The 17,468-nt window shown below is 39.0% G+C and overlaps 1 protein-coding gene across 2 annotated transcripts in view; it reads left to right on the top strand.

Annotated features, from left to right (window-relative positions):
• Window positions 1-17,468, top strand: part of POLA1 (DNA polymerase alpha 1, catalytic subunit) — a 294,285-nt gene that overhangs the window by 134,997 nt on the left and 141,820 nt on the right. For both annotated transcript variants that reach the window (XM_059050625.2, XM_067022985.1), the window contains 2 exons: window positions 13,590-13,768; window positions 15,552-15,683. In XM_059050625.2, the coding sequence (XP_058906608.1) occupies window positions 13,590-13,768; window positions 15,552-15,683 (311 nt within the window). The remainder of the gene's footprint in view (window positions 1-13,589; window positions 13,769-15,551; window positions 15,684-17,468) is intronic.

Raw genomic sequence — 17,468 nt, 5'->3', positions numbered from 1 at the left:
GCCTGGGCAGGGGGAGTGCGCAGTGAACGCCTGTTGGGGCCACGCCCCAGCCCCCTGCCAGGCCTCTGCAGAAATATGTTCAAACTCCTCTAGTCCCTGGGATTTGCACGCAGTTAGCTTTCTGTGCGTTTGTGGACTGAGACCGGACAGATGAATCATCAAGTCACATACTTTCCACACTGCCCCCTGTTGAATATGTTTCTGAGCTCCTTCCCGCCAGCGGGTCCCGCCCCACCCCACCCCCAGCATCAGTGTCTGCTCTAGAAGTGGAAACTCATTTTTGACATTTGCCTAAGCAAAACATAATTAGGAAGATAAAATTCTGCTACCCAGATCATCATATAATGTATTCTCAAAGTTGAGTTGTATTTGATGATGTTTATAAATCCTCAGCTAGGAGGAGGGAGTGTAAGTGCACAATATTTTTTAGCTTCCTTCTTTTTTCTCTCCTCTGCCTTGAGTGCTTACTCTATTGGAAACTGTAATAAGTACTTTGCATATGTTATCTCATTTAATCCTTTCAGTAACGCCATGAGGCCACGTTGTTGCCTTCATTTTATGGAGAAGAAAGCTGGGGCTTAGAGAGGTAACTAACTTGGTCTTGTCACATAGCTAGTGAGTGGCCAACCGTGGTTGGTCTGGGACGCGGCTCTGCGTGACCGCAAAGCTTGTGCTTGTAGCCACCACCTCTTCTTAGCTCTGGGAGGCTGTGACACATGCCCTCGGCCAGGAGCGTGGTGGCGTGGGTGTGAAGGCCCGGGAGCTTCATCTTTGTGCTTCCTCCTCGCCCCACTGCAAACCCCCAGCCCTGCTGACAGCCCCTCAGCAGAAGCATTTGTTTTTTAGAGTAGATCTTCCAGGTTTTCCATTTGGATCATCAAGAGCCTGGTTCATAGGCTCACCATTGCCCTTTCCTTCTTTGGTTCTGAATTTTGCAGTGGCCCTGAGCCGAGGAGAGATAGCTGGAGCAAGCCTCATCTTGTGAGTACCGTTTAACAGATAAGGCTGGAGCCTTGTGTTTTCGGCAGAAGAGCTGTAGAGTGGAAGGCGGTGGAGCCTGGCTGGTAAACCGCCTGATGCCTGCTCAGATGTCTCAAGACTGGCCATACCTGGAGGAGACCAGACTGATTTCGTTGGTTGCAGGGTCATATTTAAGATCATTTTCATATCAGTTAAGCAGCAGGCGGATTGTGGCTGCTTAAAGAGGAAACTTTCTCATCGCTGTGACTGTCGTATGAATCCAGTTTTCACAAATCATTTTCCAAGCCAGTAGCCTAGTGGGCCCCATCTTCAGAGTGTTCTTGCTATTACTGACCGGGCTCAGCCTACAGAGGGGACCCATCATGCTTGTGCGTGGTCTCAGCACATCCCCATCTCTCCTACCCCATCACCTGAAAGCTCTCGGTGCCAGGTAGCCGCTTGGAGCTGCTGAAGGGCCTGTGTTTCTAGCTCTGAAGGAGCTGCTGCCACTCCCCTTTGTACCTTCTTTTTCTCGTTTTTGTCTTCTGCTGTTTGGCAGCGGTGCTTACGCCGAAGACACGTGAAGTTGTCATCATTGCACAGTGTGCCCCCGCCCACCACAGCCTCGGCCATCACCAATGGTATCCACATACCTATCTACGTTCGTGGTAAACCTCCTAGTCCTTTATCTCTCCCTCTTTGCTCACAGGAGGGTCCACAGTAATGGAGGGCAGAACAGCAAGCGCCAGTCACCATGAAGATCTGTAGAAAACATTGAAGCTTGCTGGGCAGATCTTTGCAGGCATTTGCCCCCTGCCCTATTTGGGAGCTGCGTTTTGATCTGCGTCCTTTATTCCTCTACCCCAAGGGAAAATTAGGGTGGCTGTTCTTCACTAGGGGATTTGAGGCCCCTGTTATCAGTTCTCACTTAGCCTTTGGTTTTAGAGGAGAAGGGAGGAGATAGGGAAGTGGTGGGGAAGTAAGGGGAGGAGTGTTAGGGGTGCATGGTTTCTAAGAGGTGCAAGCTATAGGCATACAATTACTGTAATTTGTTTTTAAAGTTCCAAATCTGTTTTCTTTATATTAAAAAAAAACTGCCGTTATAGTGAACTGACACCGTTAAGTTGAAGTCTGCAAATTATACATAAAATACAAGCCCTCCAGCTGCCTAATCACAGACATAAAATAATTCTCTTGCCTTTAACGTAGTTTTTATCTTTGATGAATCAAACATATGACAGTGTAGAAACTTCAGTGAAGTTCGCTACTTTGTCCTTTTAGCTAGTATAAAGAAATCGGGAATAATGGCATAATTTCATTTAGGAAAATTATTAAGTTCATGAGTTTTTATTTTTAAGGCTCTTTTGTGGAGAGCAACTATATTTTTCAACTACTTCTTTTGCTATTGCTTTTATACTGCTTTCCTTGAAATGAAAGGCAAGCATCAAGTGTTGGTTTTATCCTGTGGCTTCACTTTGGAAATTCTCTATTTCTCCCCGTCAGGATACCTCCTGAAGTCTGTCTGGTGGCATGTTGCATGGCCAGGTGTTCTGTATGGGAAGGTCGTTTCAGTGAAAAGGAGAGAGGACAGTCTGTTAAATGAGTGAATGAATAAGTCTGTTGTATTGAAAGAGAATAATTTGTTCTCCCTAATAACTAATGGTCCTCATTCTCCCACAGTAAAATGTGTATCATTTTTCTGAAACCCATGCAAGATTATTGCTGTTGGGCTTAAATAAAGCTAAATTTTACTCTTTAGCATCTGTGAATAGAAAAAAAATGTAGTATTACTCTTCTTATACAATAGCCCTATGGGAAACATGGCCACTAAAACTTGGAACTCTCAGCTTTCGTTCTCCAGACTATAGGTTTTTTTTTTCTCTCTTTTTCTAATGAAAACTCTCTATTTTCTGTGGGTGAAATATTCACAGTATGCTCCAACATCCAAATAATCTTCTGTACCTAGCAAAACAGGCTGGGGATTAGAATATTCTAAAGTTCATTCCTGAATTTCATCTTTTAATAAATTTATATTTTATGCACAACAGTACTTAAAATTATATAATGTCTTTCCTCCGACGAGGAACGATTTGTACAATAACTGTCAAATACCTTTCTTCATGGTCAGTGATAAAATTTCAGGCATTTGACTATCAGGGCAGTTTTTTCATTGGTCCTGAGAAATTATTGATGTTTGAAGAACATGAGAATTTAAAATTTAATCTGTGAAAGTAGTGCTTAGAACAAGGCAGCACACTTAACCCACTGTGTTCCTGAGTTAGACTGGGAAGTAAAAATCTCCCCTTTGAAAAAATGGTCCATACCACCCACCTTACAGAAGGTACTTTTTGTCAGTAGACAGGGTACCGTGATATCTTCTAAGAAATTAAGTGCAGCAGCAGGCCACGCCATGTTTGGGGGTGCCTTTGGTAGACCCGGGGAGATATACCTACAAAAGGTGGTGGGGTGGCCGTGGGGGAAAAGCACAGGTGGTTGGGGAGTGGAAGGATGCCACCAGCAAGTGCCTCAGGCATTACTTTGTTGATCAAGACTTTGCCTTTTTTTCATGATGAAGCTCTCAGAAGAATGTATGTACATGACCAGCATTTCCAAAAAAATATTTTCTGTGATATAATTCATAGTTAAATTTCAGAAGTGAGATCACACCAAATGCAGCGTAGGATAGTAAGTCTTCTCGGTGGGTAAGAACTGCCCCTTCCAGGCTGGAGCGCCGTTCCAAGCGCATTATCAAATGGTTCGTGCTCCCAGCCTACTTAGTCCCAACCTACTTATGCATCCATGGAACAGATAAACGTTGAAGACCTGCTGTGCTCAGCAGCGTAATGGGTGCTGTGAGGGATACGAAGTTGAGTCAGCCATGGCTCCTTGACTCACATCACAGCCCAGCCTGTTGAGTCGATTTCCCTGTTGCGGGGAAGTCTAGTGGACAGCGCAAGTGCATGTCGCCAAAGAGGTAGAATAAAGGAGTTACAGTGTGTTTGGGGGAAGCAGAGACCACTTCTCGCTGGGGCCACCCGGGAAGAGTTTATAAAAATGGAGGCGTTTGAGGCATTGTGGGCATGTGCCTTGCAGAGGCCAGTGTGGAGTCGGGAGTGGCTGCCTGTCCCCTCCTCCCACTTGTCCTTCCAGCCCAGTGATAAGCAGCAGGGCCCCGACTCCCAGGGGTAGCCCAGGCCATCCCAGCTACTCTTCAGGGCACACAAGGGAATTCACAGAGAGCCTCATGAAGGGTATCCATTGCACCGCCTTGCACCGCAGTCCCTATAAGGCGAGCACACGGTGCTTGTTTCTGTGTCACCGGCTCCCTGTGCTGAGGGCCCGAGGTAATGCTGCCCGTTTGACTCAGGCACACCTCTAAGAACTTGGAGCCGCACCAGAGCATGTTTAGAATAATTGCTTTGTGTAGTGATTTCGAACTCTGACTTTGTAAAGCTTGGAGTTTCCAAAGGAAAATGGGGATTTCTCAAATTATTTAAGTTAGATCAGTTTTTTAAAAATTTATAACTTTATTGAGGAATAATTAGCAAATATAATTTTATGTTCGTACGTATGTATGTATGTACGCGCGCATGCATGCCACGCTGTGCGGCTTTTGGGATCTTAGTTCCCCAACCAGGGTTGGAACCTGGGGCCCCAGCAGTGGAAGTGCTGAGTCCTAACCACTGGACCACCAGGGAATTCCCTAATTGTATGCTTTTAAAGCGTACAATGTGATGATTTGATGCACGTTTATATTGTAGAATGATTACCAAGATCGAGATAATTAACACATCCATCACCTCACGTAGTTAACTGTTTTGGGGCGGGGGAAGTGTGGTAAGAATGCTTAAGATCTACTCGCAGGAACTTTCAAGTATATAATATTGTATTATTAATTATAGATCAAATTTTTTAAGATCATCTAAGCATACTAAAGTGACGTCAAGATTGTGTGTAGCCTATAGAAGAATGTGGTAAGACGTAACAAATGAAAAGCTGAATACAGCATTGTGCACAGATACTTAAACTATGTTAAATGTATACATATGAATAAGACAGAAACAAGTAAAGGTGGTGAATATTAGGTTCCTCCTTGGTGAAAAAATATAAATACTCTTAATCCTAAAAATAAGACAGTTTTTACAGAATGAGAAGGGAAAAAAACGGGGTTTTTTGTGTTTTGTGTTTTTTGTTATCTACCAACATAGCTGGAGAGGAGAGGCCTTTGTGTAAGAGAAGCAGTCTTGGTCTGTTGTTTTATTTGTGTTATTTTATTTTCCAAATAATTTTTCAGCATAAAGTTACTATGTTTTGTCAGGTCTAAAAATAAGTGTTTTTTTCCTGTTCAGAGGTACAGGTTTCATTAAGTGAAAATTCACTTTCAGGGCTGTCATCAAGGGCATTACAAATAATCACATGCGGTTATGAGAGTGCTGTCCAGCAGAATTTTTTTATTTTCATCAAGATTTTGGGAGTTATCTTTTGCAGGACAACAAGACTCTTGGGAGTTTATTTAACCCAAAGGTTTGGATATTATTTCTTTTAAAATACTCAGAAAATTTCCGTTTATCTTATGGAGAGGTTTGTTGTTGGTGGAAGGCAGCTTCAGCTTTTTGCCACTTGTATCGTCAGTTGTTTATCATTAAATTAGATCCTGCAGTGTTTTAAACTTTTTTGTTATGGAAAATTCCAAACATGTACAATAGGAGAGAAAACTGTGTAAGAAACCCCCAGATGCTCATCACCCAGCTTCAGCCATGTGCAACTGTGGCCAATGTTCCTCCCTTTTCTTCATCTCCTCTGATGATTTTGAAGTGAATTCTAGATAACATATCATTTTATCTTTAAATATTTCATTTTGTATTTCTAAAAGACAAGGTTTCCCCCTTTTCAGCATAACTACAATATTATCACTAGGAAAAAAACTCCACAACTCCTTCATTTCATCACATACCCAATAAATGTATTTCCCCAGTCGTACTGTGAATGCATTTTTCTTTTAAAAAGAAGCTCCTTCTTTGAATTGGAATCCAGTCAGAGTCCATATGATAGTTAATCTTCTCTATTTTTCTTTTTGATCCTTCCAATTTATTTAAGGAAACGTGATTTTTGTCATATGGAACGTCCCTTCTTCTGGAGTTTGCCAATTGCATCCTAGTGGTATCCTTTAACACATCCCTCTGTCCCATCTATTTCCTGTAAAATGGTAGTTAGATCTAAAGAGCTGCCCATATTTCAGTCCAGGTTATTTTAGTTTTTGCTAATCCGACTTCCTAGGTAATGGTGTGTACATCTGTGAGGAGGTACATAATGTCTGGTTGCAATCTAACACATTTTGAAACAAACTCACATATATCATGAGAGGTACTTAGTACTTTTCCTACCTTCTTCAGTGTGAATTTTCTTTTTCTTTAATTGAAATATAGTTGATGTACAATATTATGTTCTGGGTGTACTGTGTAGTGATTTGACATTTGCAAACATTATGAGATGATCACCTCAGTAAGTCGAATAACCCTCTGTCCCCACACAAAGTTACTACAGTATTATTGACCATATTCGTTCTGCTGTATATTACATCCCCATGAGTTATTTATTATATAACTGGAGCTTTCTACCTCTTAATCCCCTTTGCCTATCCCTTCCCCACCTGACTCCCTCTCCCTTTTGGCAGTCACCCATTTGCTCTCTGTATCTGTGACTCTGTTTTCCTTTTGTTTTGGCTTTTAGATTCCACATATAGTGAGATCATGTGGTATTTGTCTTTCTCTGACTTATTTCACTTGGCATAATACCCTCTAGATACATCCATGTCAAAAATGGCGAGCTTTCAATTTTTTATGGCTAAGCAATATTCGTGTGTGTGTGTGTGTGTGTACACACCACATCATCTTTATCCATTCATCTATTGATGGGCCCTTAGGTCGCTTCTATATCTTGGCTATTGTAAATAATGCTGCAATGAACATTGCAGTAAATGAATCTTCTTGAGTTAGTGTTTTGTTTTTTCCTGGTAAACACCCAGAAGCGAAACTGTATGGATTGTATGGCAGTTCTATTTTTAATTTTTTGAGGAACCTCATTACTGTTTTCTATAGTGGTTGTAAAAATGTAGAATCCCACCAGCGGTGCACAAGGGTTCCCTTTACTCTACATCTTTGATAACACTGGTTACTTGTTGTGTTCTTGATGATAGCCATTCTGACAGGTGTGAGGCAATATCTCAGTGTGGTTTTGATGTGCATTTCCCTGGTGATTAGTGAAGTTGAGCAGCTTTTCACATGCCTGTTGGCCATCTGTATGTCTTCTTTGGAGAAATGTCTATTCGCATTCTCAGCCCATTTTTCTAATCAGGTTGTTTGTTTTTTTGGTGTTGAGTTGTATGAGTTCTTTGTATATTTTGGATATTAACTCCTTATCAGATATGTTATTTGCAGATAATCTTCTCCCATTTAACTGGGCTGCCTTTTCATTTTGTTGATAGTTTCTTTCCCTGTGCAAATGCTTTTTAGCTTGATGTGGTCCTGTTTGTTTATTTTTGCTTTTGTTTCCCTTGCCTGAGAAGACATGTCCAGAAAAATATTGCCAAGACCAATGTCAAAGAATGTACTTACGTTTTTTCTGGGAGTTCTGTGGTTTCAGGTCTTACATCTAAGTCTAATCCATTTTGAATTTATTTTTGTATACGGTATGAGAAATCAGTGTGAATTTCTTGTGTAACATACATACAGAAAAGTATGCAAAAGCCTAACTGAACAGCTTGAGGAGTTTTCCTGAAGTAAACACATACCAGTGTAGTCAGTCCTGAGCTCAAGAAACAAAATATTACTACATTCTCAGAAGCTCCCTCGTATTTCCTTCTAGAAATTATCTCCATGCCCCACCAGAAAATTACTATCATGACTTCTAACATCCTAGATGAGGTTTTCTTATATTTCGAAGCTGTGTAAATTGTGTCTTTACTCTTTATGTCTGGCTACTTTCATTCAGTATGTTTGTGAGATGGGTCCATGTGATCGTACTTCATTTCTGTCTAGTATGAATATACCACACTGTGTGACTTACCTATGGGTTCTTTCCACTCTGCATGGTTATGCATAGTGCTGCTTTGGGCATTCTTGCACATGTCTTTTGTTGAACAATTGTATATATTTCTGTTGGGTATATACTTAGATGGAGAACTGCTAGGTCATAGGGGACATGTATGTTCAGCTTTAGTAGATATTACCAATTTTCCAAAGGGGTCCTACTAATTTAGACCCACTACTAGCAGTGGGTTTTTTTTAAACTTTTTAAAAAATAGTCTACATAGTCAATCTTTTTTAAAAATTTATTTATTTATTTATTTATTTTTGGCTGTGTTGGGTCTTCGTTTCTGTGCGAGGGCTTTCTCTAGTTGCGGCGAGCGGGGGCCACTCTTCATCGCGGTGCGCGGGCCTCTCACTATCGCGGCCTCTCCCGTTGCGGAGCACAGGCTCCAGACGCGCAGGCTCAGCAGTTGTGGCTCACGGGCCCAGCCGCTCCGCGGCACGTGGGCTCCTCCCGGACCAGGGCTCGAACCTGTGTCCCCTGCATCGGCAGGCGGACTCCCAACCACTGTGCCACCCGGGAAGCCCCTACTAGCAGTGTTTGAGTGCTCGACATTCTTACCAATACTTGGTGTTTCCTCTCTTCTTCATTTTATGTGGTGGCATAATGTTGTGGTCTTAATTTGTGTTTCTTTGATGACTAATAAAGTTGAGCACCTGTTCTGCTTTGTGGCCATTTGAATATCTTCTTTTGTGAGCCGTCCAAGTCTTTTTCTGCTTTCCTGTTGAGTTGGCTTTTTCTTATTGATTTGCAGGCATTCCTTTTATATTCTGAATGAGTTCTTTGGAAATATATATCACAAACATCTTCTATTTGGAATGTTTTTGTTTTCAAGTGTAATTTACGTACCATGAAATGTACAGTGTTAAGAGTATTATGCAGTTTATCAAAACAATATTGCCATTGCCTAGAGAGTTCCCTTGTACTCTCCCCAGTCCATACCCTCCCCCTCACAGAAGCAGCCACGCATCTGATTTCTAGGACCATAGTTTAGTTTTGCCTATGCTAGAATTTTATATAAATAATCTCCTCTGTTATATACTTTTTATGTTCAGCTTCTTTCACTTAGCGTATTTTTGAGATTCATCTATCTTGTTGCATGTCAGTATTCTGTCTTTTTCATTGCAGAGTAGTATTCCATGGTAGATTATACCAGTTTGTTTATTCATCCTCATGTTGATGGACATCAGATTGTTTCCACTTTATGTTTATTATGAATAAAGCTGCTGTGAATTTTCTTATACTACAAGGCTTTTTATGGATGTAGCATTCGCCTTTTAAAAATTCATTAAATATTTTTTCTTTAATCCTACTAAGTTTTCAGTTTGTGTATTGTTCTCTAAGAAGTCCAGCTATATGAAAGCTTGGATTCGTGGAAAGGATTCATTTCCTAGAAGAAATTTTTAGAAAAAAATATTCACAGTAGGACTTCATTAATTAGCTTCCCTAATAGCTTAAGTGATTCATGTTACAGACATCTGCTTGGGAATACCAGTTACTCTACTCATTTGGAGTTTCATTCATATGGCTTTTTCCCTCTTCCCCAGTTGTATGAACACATGTAATTGACTTTACTGTGGTTCTTTGCAGTTGCACTAATTGAGACCTTGTCTTTTGGAGGAAGAAGATTATTTAGTCAAATGCATCAGCCTCTAAACTTAATGCTTTGAGTTTGGAGTATTTTAAATACTCCTTAGAAATGGAGGCACGTGAACATTCTAAAAACAGATAGTTTACAATTGTTAGAAAATACAGTGGTAAAAAAAATAATTCTGTGCTAAGTGTTACATTGGAGGTATGTGTGATAAGAATGTGGCGATCTTAAGTATAAAACGACACTGCTGAACTCATCCCCTCCAGTGCCTGTGATGTTACTTTCTATAAATACTTCTTGAAACATGAGAGCTTTGATCCTGTTGCCAAAATAATATGAGATCCTGTAAGTTTTCTAATTATAAATGACAGTAATTTAATTTCGTTCCGCTGCCCCTCTGTCCCGTCTCGTCGTTGTTGCCCTCCCCTACCCGCCCCCCGCCCCCCCCCCACTGCAGCCCAAGCAAAACGGTGTGGCTGGGTCACGACAAGCCACAGGATTGAATTAAAGCGCACATCATTTCCACTCCTGTTCTTCCCCCACGTTAACTGGTGCCAAGCCCAAGGAGGCTGCTCCTCCTTTTACTCTGTGCTGGACCAAATGATTGAAGTCATCTGTCAGAAGCTAGTCTAGTAGAAGTGGAAGATCTCTTTTCAGCTGGGGCATAAAGTTTGTCTCTTTAAGCCAGTTTTTCAGAGAAAGCTCTCATTAGAAGAGATAAGGCACTTGGAATTCAGTTTTGTATCTCTTGCTCGCTCAAAGACTACTGTGATTACTTACTGTATGGTGTGCAGTTTAATATTGATTGTGCCCTGTATATGCATGTATGGAAACTGTGATTATAAAGATTTTTCTGTAATGTCATTTCTGACAGCAGTGCTTCATTTTGGAGGGACGGTCACTACGAATGGAGTTCTATGTAGCAGCTGTTTTGTACATTTTAAAATTCAGAATCTACCTCTAGGTGGCAGCACCAGATACTTTTTCCCTGTTGTTTCCGCTCCAGCCTTAACGAGTTATGGTTGAAGCAGTAAAACTTTTTAAGTTTCCCGAAACTTCGAAATAAGCTGCTTATCGCCAATTTTGTGCGGATTTGGAAAAGTTGATTTATATGTTGAATAAGTTTGGGGTTTAAGCATGGATTTTGACCTTAAAAAAGGATTCCAGCAGCAATGATCCATACTTTTAACATGACTAATTTTATGTTTTCTTTAAAAGATTTAACTTAGCCCTCCGTGATTTGCCTGTTGAACATATAATTGTCCTCCCAAGAAAATCACTTTTTTGTATCCAAGTAACTTCTTGTACAAGGATCGTTATATACCTAATATTTTAAGGTAATTACACCATCTTCTCCCTTTATATTTAAAAAATTTACCATTGACTTATGGCCAAGAGTGCTGAGGTGAAGTCCCTTCTCTTGAGAAAAATCAGCTTGTGAATAAATCTGAAGTAATTAGGTAGGCCATTTGTTTTTGTTACTGCCATGGGCAGATAAGGATTGTGGAAATGGACATTTAAAGTAGGCATTTGGGGCTTCCCTGGTGGCGCAGTGGTTGAGAGTCCGCCTGCCGATGCAGGGGACGCGGGTTCGTGCCCCGGTCCGGGAAGATCCCACGTGCCGCGGAGCGGCTGGGCCCGTGAGCCATGGCCGCTGAGCCTGCGCGTCCGGAGCCTGTGCTCCGCAACAGGAGAGGCCACAGCAGTGAGAGGCCCACGTACCGCAAAAAATAGTAATAATAATAATAAAGTAGGCATTTCATAAGGCGTGATAATTTTTCATAACTCTTGGTCACTTGCTGGGCTTTTTTCCATAAGTAGCAAGGCAGCCCATGTCCAGTTGTGGTGTGCTCAACAGGCAGGCCTCCCCAAGCCTCAGGTGCACTCACTGGGCATGGCTGGTGGGGAGGCCTAGAAAGAGATTTCATTGCTTCCTCGTTAGAGCCCAGCCAGTTTTGTCTGTGTGCAAAGCCAGCTTTGTTTTGTTCATTGATATTTAGGTTGTGAAAGAAGCTTGTCTTTCAGAAAACACTTACTATTTTTCTTTTTCCTTACTTTTTGAATAGTATTGGCCTGGGAAATTGATGAATAATTATACCATCAGAGAAAAGGTGGAGCTGCTTTCTCATAATCGTGAATAAAGCAAGACATTATGTGAATACCGTTGGATTCACAGCTAGAGGTTCAGGAATTTGCAGCAGTTGCCCTTCACTACAGAGAAGAAATGGCACCATTCACAGGCGTGGGCACGGTCTCTCTTACTCCTCTGCCCATTCTTGTCTTTAAATGAGAGGGTGTATGTTCCCCCGCACTTCACTAACTTGCTGTTGCTCTTAAGCTATAGGTAACTTGTAAAATAAAAATGTATAGTGAGTCTTGGGGCCAAGTGATGACTAAGAACAGTTTTTCAGTTTGTTTTGAATGTGTAGTCTTTGTTTTTATTATACACTATCATGTTGGGAAATACTTTTGATTAGTTACTACAAAGAGCAGCTATTAACTTGCTGTGCAGCATGAACGAGCGTTTCCTATATTTTTCCAAATTTGTAATTTTGAATGAATATTAAATGATGGATTAAATGGTGTTCATCTCCTATTTTATTTTTTCATTCACATGGCATTTATTGGGTGCTTACCAGTGATAGGCACCATTGAAAAAGATTTGTCCCTAACATCCGATTTAAACTTCAGAAGTGCATGGTGGTGGTAGTAGCCCCATCTTTCAGGTGAGAAAACCAAGACTCAAAGTCTCAGTCTTCTCATTCTTTGTTCAGCACCTTTCCACTGTGTCAGTCAGCCCCTAAGTCTTCTATAATTAAAGAGAGGTCACTTAACAATTGACCAGATAGGATTTAGGATCTTGTCACTGAATTCTGAATACATCTGTTAGATTATCTAACTATGCAAGCTGTTGATAGAGTTACAGTAATTTTTAGATGTTTTTGGTATTTGAACTTTTTTGCTCAGTGACTGTTTTTATTACTTATTTACCTTTATACTAAAACAAATGATAGCTTTCTTTAGATTACTCAGAAGCCTAGAATTCTTCGGGATTGCTAAGGAATGCTTTCAAGAAAGTGTTATAAGATATAGTGTGGAATAATTATCTTTAAGTGTAAATCCAAAGAGTACATTTTGACATATGTGCTTTGGTCAAAGGCAAGTTAAATTGGTTGGCCTTACAATCATTTCTTTCCTCAAATAGTTTCGGGAAACAAGATAGTGTGAACTATGCATCGATTGATTTCTTGTGTTGTTTTGATTGAAATATAGAAGGTATATTTGGCTTCACTATTGTCGGGGACAGTTTGGCCTATAGAATTTGAAGATTCATTGTTTTTGCACATATTTTAAATTTCTGAATTCAGAACACCGAAAAAACCTTGTTGAGTTTTGACTCAGATGCTGCTACTGAATTTTAACCACTGAATTAGATTGCAACCTTACATGCTGTTAACTACTGAGCCAAGATGGAATCGACCACTGCATTGAAATCAGGGTTAGCAGTGGTGTCTGCGCTTGAAGGAGTTGTAATAGCAGTGAACTTGTTTTCCGTAATGGGATTTTTATTCTCTCTTTTCAGTTTTAATGGTGATACTTTGATTTTAGGAGATTTTAACAGTGTAACTTTTTTTTTTTTTTTCATTGTAACTCTAAGAAAATAGTAAAACCATCCTATAGAAGTAGTTGCTTCCAAACACAAATGTCCAGTGGAATGTTTCTGCATTGTTTTGGTGCAGTTTACTTGTTTTGTTTATAATCTCCTTAAAAAAAGAAGTCATTTGTCTTGGTGATATGAGCCTCTATCTTGAGTTCAAATGGTTGTGTAGTATGTGCATGAATTTGAAATAATTCTTTTCTGATTTCTCTTCTTTGGAGTAGTTTTGGAGAAGGGATTTTAAATAATTGTACCTTTCTGAATTTATTTTTTCTTTAACATTAATAGGACTTGACCCCACCCAATTTAGAGTTCATCATTATCACAAGGATGAAGAGAATGATGCTCTCCTTGGTGGCCCAGCACAGCTCACGGATGAAGAGAAATACAGGGACTGTGAAAGATTCAAATGTCCATGCCCTGTATGTGGAACTGAGAATATTTATGATAGTGTCTTCGATGGTTCGGTTAGTTGCTTTTGTTTCTTTTGTTTGTTTGTTTTGTGAGTGAACTAGTGTAAAGTCCATTTTCTCTCTACTATGTGTATAAAAAGGAAAAAGAAAACACAGGTTTTTATGTGTTTAAAGAATTTTAGCATCATATGAATTCTGCCTTCACAACTTACTTATTTCTGCTTGAAACCTTGGTTGGCCTTGGTTTTTTAAATGGAATCTCTTAAAAATTCTGAATTATCTTAAAGTATTTTTATTGTAATTCCTTAATTAGTAACCTGTATTTCTCCACTCCCAGCCCAATTTATTAAGACTTAGAGCAATATTTTCCTTTATCTTAAATCAAGTTAATGGGAACTAAGTGTTTTTGGAAAGTTTTTGTTTATCTTTACACATCCCACTTGCCTCTTTTTTGACAAAGGTATTCTGATTATCTTTTCTGCTGTCTTTGCATATCAGGCATTAAAAAAGTCACAGGGAGACATTTCTCTAAAGAAGTACTGCCAAAAAATGTATCATTGACCTTGGATCAGAACTTGAAACTTGGCCAATCTACTTGATTACACTGCAGTGTTATACATGTACTAGCCATTGGCAAATGAGTAGGCAGCAGAATCATGTAAAACCTTGAAACTGAAAGAAAATATGTCCTTTATCTAAATTAAAAGTAATTATTTTAAGTTAATTTGGACAAACAGCAGATGTTTTGCATTTTTTTGAATCAAAACAAAGCAGTCTTTGGAAGCAAGTGCAAGGAAGAGGCAGACACAGATCAGCAATACTTGCTAAATCCTTGAGTTTTGCTTCATTACAGCTGTAAATAAGATAGTTAATTGCATGGAGGCTTGACGACTTGCAGATGGGCTAACTGTGGAAGAGCCGATGTCAAGCTCTAAAATCTCTTCCACCTGGAATTGCTTCGTGAGGCGGGGTAGGGTTATGTACCAGATTGGAGCAGGAAACCAAGATGTTTAAGTATCAAGAAGGAAAACAAATGCTCCAGAAACCCCAACAGTTTTCCTGTATATTACATTTGCTTTGTCCTTGTTTAAAACAAAACAAAACGTTTTCTCCAACTACTAATAGTTCATTTTTTCAAATTTTTACTCGTCCTCTCTCCCCTCCCCCAAATACATTTCATTTGTTGGGGGGCAGTGGTTACAGAAATTTTAGATTTGCTAAGCTAACAATAAGTGATCACTTTGTGGTGTACAACTTAATTTTTAGGCTTTATTCTTAAAATTAAGTTGGCGGTATGGAGCAAACTGTTGTCATTAACGCTCTTGCTTTGCCTTGGAATGAATTAAGTGCAAATTTAAATTCTTGATCAGTATCTCTAGGAAGGATGTTTATTTCCAGTAATGCGACTTCACTGGCATTTTCACAGGGGAAACTATTTTATCCGTAGTCTGTCATGTATTGAATGTAAAAAAAATAATTTCAGGGTTTTCCCTTTGGCTTTGTACTGCATTACGATGGTGGCAAGAGTAGAAGGTATGTGGTGACTGAGGAGATCTTTGGGAGGAAAGTGGTTGAGAAAATAAGGTTTAAAACTTACCAATAAGACGCAAAAGGCAGGAGATACGGGAATATATGTATAGGTACAGCTGATTCACTTTGTTATACAGCAGAAACTAACAAACCATTGTAAAGCAGTTATACTCCAATAAAGATGTTTAAAAAACAACTTACCAATAAAATGAATTTAAAATATTGTACACCAGGACAGCATGTAAGTTCTTAATCACAAGAAACCTTTTGTAACCTTTTGTGTACTTGTCTGTCTTGACTTCTGTAGGGAACCGATATGGAGCCCAGCTTGTATCGTTGCAGTAACATCGATTGTAAGGCTTCGCCTCTGACCTTTATGGTACAGCTGAGCAACAAATTGATCATGGACATTAGACGATACATTAAAAAATACTACGAAGTAAGTATCCATAATGAGTGTCTTACATATGCAACTTACTTAGCTTTGGTACTTGTTTTAAAATAAAATGATAACGGTTTTTGTATGAAACTCAAATTTTGAAAAGATGGAGGAAAATGATTTGATTTTTCTGTTGGGCATTTCATCTCATTAATGAGCAGTATTTTTTAGTAATGAGGTTTTTGCTTTTAAGGAAAAATGAGAATATAATCAGGAAGTGTTTTAGTTTATTGCTGCCTAAATAAAATGAAGTTAAATGGTCACTCAGATTTTCGATCAGAGGAGGAAAATTCAATATTACCTATCTTTGGCAACTAGAGCTGTAAAATCATGTGTGGTGATTTTATTTCTGTTTTACTTTTTTAAAGCTTCTTATTTTATATTGGAGTATAGTTGATTAACAATGTTGCAATAGTTTCAGGTGTACGGCAAAGTGATTCAGTTATACATATACGTATATCTATTCTTTTTCAAATTCTTTTCCCATTTAGGTTGTTACATAATTGAGCAGAGTTCCCTGTGCTATACAGTAGGTCCTTATTGTTTATCCATTTTAAATACAGCAGTGTGGACATGCCATCCCAAACTCCCTAACTATCCCTTCCTGTGTGGTGATTTTAATAAACTGCCAACTAGCTAACACTTTGTGTTTATGTAGTAATCTAAACCATTTCATAGCTTAGTTTTCCAAAGAAATCAGAATAAACGTCTTTTAAATTTCAGTGCTTTTTGTCTGGCATTTTAAAGAAGAATATCTAATTTTTATAAATATGTAGTAAAAATTCCAGAACAGTGAGTGAGCTGTCTGCATTAGAAAGAAGGCTCCTTTCAAAGTTTTTGTTTTGGTTTTTAACGCATTTCATATGAATTATTTTTTTTCTCTTCAAAAGTTAAAATTAAAACAAAAAAACACCACATTTCCCATTTGATTCTTCTTAGTGTTTCATTATGTCATTTGTCATCTAAACAAAATTTCTGTTACTTGGAAGTTCACTGTAACTTAGGTAAAGAGGTTACGTTGCAAGGCATTTCCCAAAAAATGCTCTGGTTCTGTTAGGTAAGACTCTTGACTCTGATCAATATCATCCTATAATTTCTACTTACATGTTAGTTAACATATAACGTAGCATTATCTTCTTTAAAATCGAACTCATTAAATGAAAATCAAGTATTAGATCATTAAGATGAAGAATAAAAGCATAGAGTTCTAGTCTTGTGATTTTGGAGTAGAATAATTTATATTTGTCAAGAAAGAAGAACTAAGTAGGTTTGTCTGAAGATATTTTTTAAATAATAATTATGGCTACATTTTGGGAAATCTGAAACATTTTAGTAAATAATCCGGTGCTGTACTTAATGAACAGTTGGATGGGAATAAAGGTTATCTGTGGGTTCACATTCCACAGTAGATGAAATGTTCAGCACGTGAAATGTTAGGCCTTTATTTAGCATGAAGAGTCCAAATCAAAACTATTCAGCTCGTTTACAGACCTCATTGAGCAGAGCATGATTCTTGACTCTTGGGAAGAATTCTGAGTTTTCTCTCTGTGTTTAGTCTATCAAAATCTTCACCATGGAAATGTTAATACTAGAAGAAGCTCATCTATTTCCTTCTCTAAGAGCAGGCAATCTGTTTTGACTAAGTTGAGAATAGGCAGAAAAATGATCTTCTGAATAGTCAGAAATATGCCCTAACTGAAAGATTGATTTCTAACTGTGTGTGTGTGTGGTGTGGTGGTCGTGGTTATATAAGTATTTTTCAAGCTAAATAACCTAGTTTTAGGC

This window comes from Kogia breviceps, chromosome X (assembly GCF_026419965.1).
Source record: "Kogia breviceps isolate mKogBre1 chromosome X, mKogBre1 haplotype 1, whole genome shotgun sequence".
In the NCBI taxonomy this organism is placed as follows: Eukaryota; Metazoa; Chordata; class Mammalia; order Artiodactyla; family Physeteridae; genus Kogia; species Kogia breviceps.
Note: the sequence above shows the minus strand (reverse complement) of the source record. Positions and strands in the feature narration are given on the sequence as shown.